The sequence below is a fragment of the Equus asinus genome, chromosome 3, assembly GCF_041296235.1.
Source record: "Equus asinus isolate D_3611 breed Donkey chromosome 3, EquAss-T2T_v2, whole genome shotgun sequence".
In the NCBI taxonomy this organism is placed as follows: Eukaryota; Metazoa; Chordata; class Mammalia; order Perissodactyla; family Equidae; genus Equus; species Equus asinus.
This window is the reverse complement of record NC_091792.1, coordinates 99,312,910-99,319,549: the sequence shown is the minus strand read 5'-3', so window position 1 is coordinate 99,319,549 and position 6,640 is coordinate 99,312,910. Positions and strand designations below refer to the sequence as shown.

The following is a 6,640-nucleotide window of genomic DNA, read 5'->3' as shown; positions in this document are numbered from 1 at the left end:
TATAGGTTCCTCATGGTAATCACAAATCAGAAACCTGTAGTAAGTAAGCAAATAAGTAAGACAAAAGAAATCAAACACATTACTAAAGAAAGCCATCAAACCAGGGAAGAGAGCAAGAGAAAAAGAAAGGAACAGAGAAGAACTACTAAAACACCTAGAAAAAAAAAGTAACAAAATGGCAATAAATACATATTTATCAATAGCTACTTTAAATGTCAATAGACTAAATGCTCCAATCAAAAGGCATAGGATCGCCAACTGGATAAAAAAACAAGACCCATATATATGCCGCATACAAGAGACACACTTCAGACCTAAAGATACTCACAAACTGAAAGTGAAAGGATGGAAAAAGATATTCCACGCAAATAGCAAAGAAAAGAAAGTAGGCATAGCAATACTTATATCAGACAAAACAGACTTTAAAACAAAGTTATCTATTTTTTCTTGACTTTTGGTAGTTTGTGTTTTCCAATGAATTTGTTCATTTCGTCTAAGTTGTCAAATTTACTGGCAAAAAGTTTTCATAATATTCCTATATTATCATTTTAATATCCTTAGGTTTTATAGTGGTATCACTCTCATTCCTGATATTGATAATTTTTGTCATCTTTTTTTTTTTCTAGTCAGTTTGGCCATAAGTTTATCAATTTATTGATACTCTAAAAGAACCAATTTTTGGTTATATTGATTTTGGCTATTGTTTTTCTATTTTCTATACCACTGATTATTGCTCTCATCTTTATTATTTCTTTTCTTCTACTTATTTTGTATTTAATTTGTTATTCTATTTCCAGTTTCTTAAGATAGAAGCTGAGATCGTTGATTTGAAATCTTTTCTCTCTTCTAATAGAGGCCTTTAGTCCTATATATTTCTCCCTAAGTATTGCTTTAGTAATATCTCATAAATTTTGATATGTTGTGTTTTCATTTTCATTTCTTTTCCTTGTGAGGACCTGCATTTAGTAAATCTAACTGTGCTAGTGTCATCAGAATATTCACAGTTTGCCACAGGATCTGTGTCTTTTCTCACTCATGGACTTGGAGGTGTTTTAGGAGAAAGCAACTTTGGTGAGCTGTCCTGATGCTTAATTCTCTACTGTCCCTGGTGCCTTCAATGTGCCATCATGCTCTATCCCTTTCCCCTGCATGTTTTCACAGCCCCCAGCATGCCTCCACCCTCTGGGGTCTCCTTGCTATCTTCCAGGGTGAAAGCATGGCTGCTGACTGGCTGGACTCAAGGGAGTCCTGGCAAGATTTGGGGCACTCTCTCTTGGATGCCAGGCCCAGCAGGGATGGCTCCATCTCCTGCCAAATACTTTGTTTTCCATTTTTATCTCTTTAACTCATAGATGATTTAAAAGTTTGTTATTTAGTTTCCAAATATTTGGAGATTTTCCAGAAATCTTTCTTTCATTGATTTATAGTTCCAGTGTGTTCAGACGGTATACTTTGTATGACATCCTTTTATATTTATTGAGGCTTGGTTAATGGCCTGAATGAGATCTTGGTAAATGTTTCATATGCACTTGAAAAGAATATGCATTCTCCTATTGTTGAGTGATATATTCTATGAATGTCAATTAAGTTGTTTGATAGTGTTGTTCATATCTTCTATATCTTATTAAAATTTTCTAATTGTTCTATCAAATGTTGAGTAAAAGACGTTGAAATCTCCTACTACAATGGTAGATTATATACATTTTCTCTCAGTTCTATCAGATTTTGCTTTATGTATTTTGAGGCTCTGTTGTAAGGTGCACAAATATTTAGCATTATGTCCCCTTGATGAGTTGACCCCTTTATCATTGCAAAATGACCTTTATCACAGGTAATATTCTTTACTGTGAAATTTACTTTCTGATATTAATATAGCTATTCCAGCTTTCTTTCACTTAATATTAGCATGGTATGTTTTTTTCCTACCCTTTTTCGTTTTGCCTATTTTTTCTTTATATTTGAAATGTGTTTCTTGGAGGCAGTATATATTTTAGTCTTGCTTTTTTATCTAATATAACAATCTTGCTTTTTAACTGAGGTAATTAGACCATTTATATCTAATGTGCTTATTGGTATGGTTAGGTTTAAATATATTTTCCCACTATTATTTTCTATTTTTCTATCCTTTTTTCCCTTTTCATCTCTTTTCTGCCTTCTTTTGGATCAACTGAATATTTTTATAGTTCTAGCTTATGTACTTTTATTAATTATAACTTTTTGTTTTGTTATTTTATGATATAGAGCATGCATCTTTAATTATTAGTGTAATTTCAAATGATGTTATACCATTTCCCATATAGTGTATAATCTTTACAATATTACATTTCCATTTATCCACTTCCAATTTTCTTGCTGTGTTGTTTTCTTTTATGTATGCATAAACTCCATACTACATTTTTATTATTATTTGAACAATCATTTCTTTTTTTCTGCTTGAAAATAATGTTTACTGTAGTAGTCCACAGTTTTTTTCTTTTTTCCATCATGTATCCAACCAAGACAAATAAAAAGGCAAGGTGTAAGAAATATAGTTGAAATCATAATGCACTTTTTTTGTATCAACATAAAACATACACTTAAATTTCAAATACTGCCTCTTTAAGAAAAACTTTCTCCTGGTAAATAATATGCATAATTATTGCCTAAATATCTACCCTAAAATATTTTTGTATGTACTGGTCCACTTAAGACTATCCTTCTTACAAGCTACCAGCTACAATGAAGTCTATACGCATATATGTAGTACATACCAAGTAAAGTACATAAAGTGGAGAGATGAAAAGAAAAAACACAGGAAAAAAAATGTCCTTCTCCCTATAGGATCTACATAGCAAATTGTGTAATTAGTAAGACCAAGTAAAACGTCTGAGGAATTTTAATTTGGCAAATATTTCCCAGGAAAGTAACTCAGCTACGAGAATACTAAATTTCTATTGTAAGAACTTATGTTTTCATTAAATATTCAGTAAAGATATTGTGGTCTTCCTAATATGTACAAAAGAGGACTTTGGGGGCCTATTAAAAACAACAATAACAAGAAGAAGTCCCTCAGTTTTATCAGGTCAGTTATACCTCTTAATCAAGTGTGTGTAGCACAGAGAACCAAATTCTGGTCCCTAAGTGTTAGAAAATGCCTAATCAAAGATTCCACAGACAGAATCTGAATATCCTATATTTTAGAGGGCACGGAGCAGAATTTTACAGCAATGCAGGGGGTTAACCCCTAAAGCAGCTGGCCCAACTGTAACTGTCGATGTTAAAAGAACACACCAAATGTTTATACAGTGTTTTCTGCTGTAATTTATTTATTTCAAGCCACAGGTCTACTTGTAGGGTTCCCATAAGTCATGCACCAAGTAGTTTATAAATAAAATCAGAGTCTATGATAGTATCATCTCATTAAGAGACCGAATTGCTGGATTCTTTCATTATGTAAAAAGCTCACATCTTGGAAATCCATGCTTGATATTATTATGGTACACCTGAGATGTATCTTGCTCCAATTAACATTATCATGCTACTCACTACAAAAAAGCCCAAGGGCAGACTAGAGAAAATATTAGCATCACCATTTTCAGAAGACTGAGTTGTAGCCCAACCCATTGACTTCATCACAGCTTTCTTCCATGTAGAATAACGAGTATTACTTTCTGTGGCCTGGATCCGTGGTTCAAACCGTTCTATCGTGATGGTTGACAAATCTTCGGGTTCAAGACTCCAAACGCCCACTCCTTCTGCAGCTCCTGCTGCCATGGCAGCTCCCAGTGCAGTTGTTTCAGACATACAGGACTTTATTACTGGAATATGCAGAATGTCTGCTTGTAGTTGCATAAGAACTTTGTTGTTGGTCAGTCCTCCATCCACCTGCAAATGACTGAGTGGAATTCCACAGTCATGGTTCATGGCATCCAAAATCTCTCGGGTTTGGAAACAAACAGCTTCTAATGCGGCAAAAGCAATATGACATTTATTGGTAAACTGAGTGAGACCACAGATTAGCCCTCTTGCACTGGGATCCCAATAAGGTGCATATAACCCTGAAAAAGCTGGGATGAAGTAGCAGCCATAAGAAGTACCTACTTCTTTAGCAAGTTTTTCAATTTCTTCTGTGGTCTCTATAATTCCAAGATTGTCTCTTAGCCAGCGAACAACAGCACCTGCTATAGCAACAGAACCTTCCAATGCGTAACATACTGGCTTATCTCTGCCTAGTTTGTAAGCCACTGTGGTCAGAAGGCCATGTTCAGAAAATACGCACTTACGACCTGTATTACATAGTAAGAAACAACCTGTTCCATACGTGTTTTTGGCTTGTCCTTCCTGGAAGCACATTTGTCCTACTAATGCAGCGGACTGGTCCCCCAAACACCCAGATATTGGCACACCTTCCAAAGCCCCAGCTTTCATGAGGCCATAGATCTCAGAAGAACTCCAGACTTTCGGAAGAATATCCATTGGAATTTCAAAAAAGTCACAGAGCTCTTTATCCCACTCCAAAGAATGGATGTTGAAAAGCATTGTTCTACTTGCATTTGTTACATCTGTACAATGGACACCTCCATTAACTCCTCCTGTCAAACTCCAGATAAGCCATGAATCAACGGTACCAAAAAGAGCTCTCCCTTCTTCAACAGCCTTTTGAACTTTTCTCACGTTGTCAAGAATCCAACGAAGTTTTACTGCACTGAAGTAAGTGCTAAGTGGAAGGCCCGTCTTGGACTTGACAAAGTTATTATTTCCAGGAATTTTTTTACTAAGATTCTCAACGGTAGACTGGGTTCTTAGATCAAGCCAGACCACAGCATTGTAGAGCGGCTCTCCAGTTACCTTGTCCCAGATTACAGTGGTTTCCCTCTGATTGCTGACACCAATAGCTTTTATGTTGGATATATTAATATTCAGCTCACCAAGTTTCTCACACGTTTTCTCTATACACTCATATACAGACTGAAGAATTTCCTCAGGGTCTTGTTCCACCCATCCTTCCTTTGGGAACTCTTGTGTTAATTCCACTTGATGGCGACAAAGTAGTTCCGCTGTTTTTGAATTGAAGACCAGAAAGCGAGAAGAGTTAGTCCCCTGGACCACTGCCCCCACCAACGGCCCCACAACTGCTTTCTTTGGGGCTGCCATGAAACCAGCGGGTCAGCTTAGCGGCTCTGCAGCCGTTTCCTGGGTGACAGGAATGTTGAGGGGGAGGGGCGCGCAGCATGTCGGGAGGGTCAAGAGCATAAGGCGCAGGCGCAGGCGCAGTGGCGGCTTGGCCTTCGCTGAAGCTAAAGGATTGCGAGGCAACCTTTGCCCTTTCTTTAACTGGCACTGCGTCTTCTCACTCGCCCCTCCCCCCTCAGGCTGCACACGCAACCCCCCACGGACTCGACTGTCTTTTAAGGAGACTTAAGTTTAAAAATATATATATAGTACCCACTTAATTACTATAACCAGTGCTATTCATTCTATTGTGTGGATCCATATTTCTATCATTTTCTTTCTCCCTGTAAAATTTCCGTCAACATTTCTTGTAGTGTGGGTATGCTCGAAATGAAATCTTCCAACTTTTGAATGTCTAAAAAGTATTTTATTTTTAAAGATATTTTCTCTGGGTATGGAGTTCTCATTAACCGTTTTTTTTTTTTTCAAATTTCAGGGCATTGAAACTCTTGCTCCACCAATCTTCTGTCTTGTGTTTCAGGTGTGAGCTTCACTGCCATCCTTATGTTTAACACGTGTATTTGTCTCTCGCTGCCTTTTTTTTCTGTTTGTCAATGGTTTTGGTCAGATTTATGATGATGTCACTTGGTGTAATTTTCTTATTTCCTTTGCTTGGGGCTCATTGAACTACTTGGATCTGTGGGTTTATAGATTTTGTCAAATTTGGAAAACTTTGGCCCCTTATTTCAACAAATATGTTTTATTTTCTCTCTCTTTTCTGCTTTAGGGACCCAATTACACATATTGGAATTGTTCCACAGCTCACTGATGTTCTACTCATTGTTATGACTATCATTTCTTTCTATGGTCCATGTTAGATAGTTTCTCTTGCTATGTCTTCAAGTTTACTAGTCTTTTCTTATCCAATGTCTAATCTGTTGTTAATTCATCCAGTGTGTTTTTCACCTCACACATTGTAGTTTTCATCCCTAGAAGTTCTATTGGAGTTTTAAAAATATTTGTTTAACTTTTTGAACATATGGAATGCAGTTAGAATAACTTTTAATTTCATTTTCTGCTAATTCTAACATCTCTGTCTGTTCTGGTTCAATTTGGACTGATTAATTTATCTCCTTATTATGGCTTGTATATATCTGCTTCTTTGCATGCCAGACAATTTTTGAGTAGATGCCAAACATTGTAAATTTTACCTGATTGGGTTGCTGGATATTTTTGTATTCCTGTAAATCATGAGCTTTGTTTTGAGATGCAATTGGTTTACTTGGAAACAGTTTGATTCTTTTGAGTCTTGCCTTTAAATTTTGTGGAACAAGGATAGTGCTCAGTCTGGGGCTATTATTTCCCTTTACTGGGATAAGATCCTTCAAGGCCCATGAAAAATGAGGCTTTCATGGCTGGTGGGAACACTCCCTGTTCCCAAGCCTGGGGAAACATTGGATACTGTTACCTTTAATCTTTTTATGTATAT

At 36.5% G+C, this 6,640-nt stretch overlaps 1 protein-coding gene across 1 annotated transcript; it reads right to left on the bottom strand.

The window, feature by feature from the left end:
• Positions 1-3,471: 3,471 nt before the first annotated feature.
• GK2 (glycerol kinase 2) lies at positions 3,472-5,133 on the bottom strand. The gene has a single exon (XM_014836309.3). The coding sequence runs from the start codon at positions 5,131-5,133 to the stop codon at positions 3,472-3,474; it is 1,662 nt and encodes a 553-aa protein (XP_014691795.2).
• Positions 5,134-6,640: the final 1,507 nt, after the last annotated feature.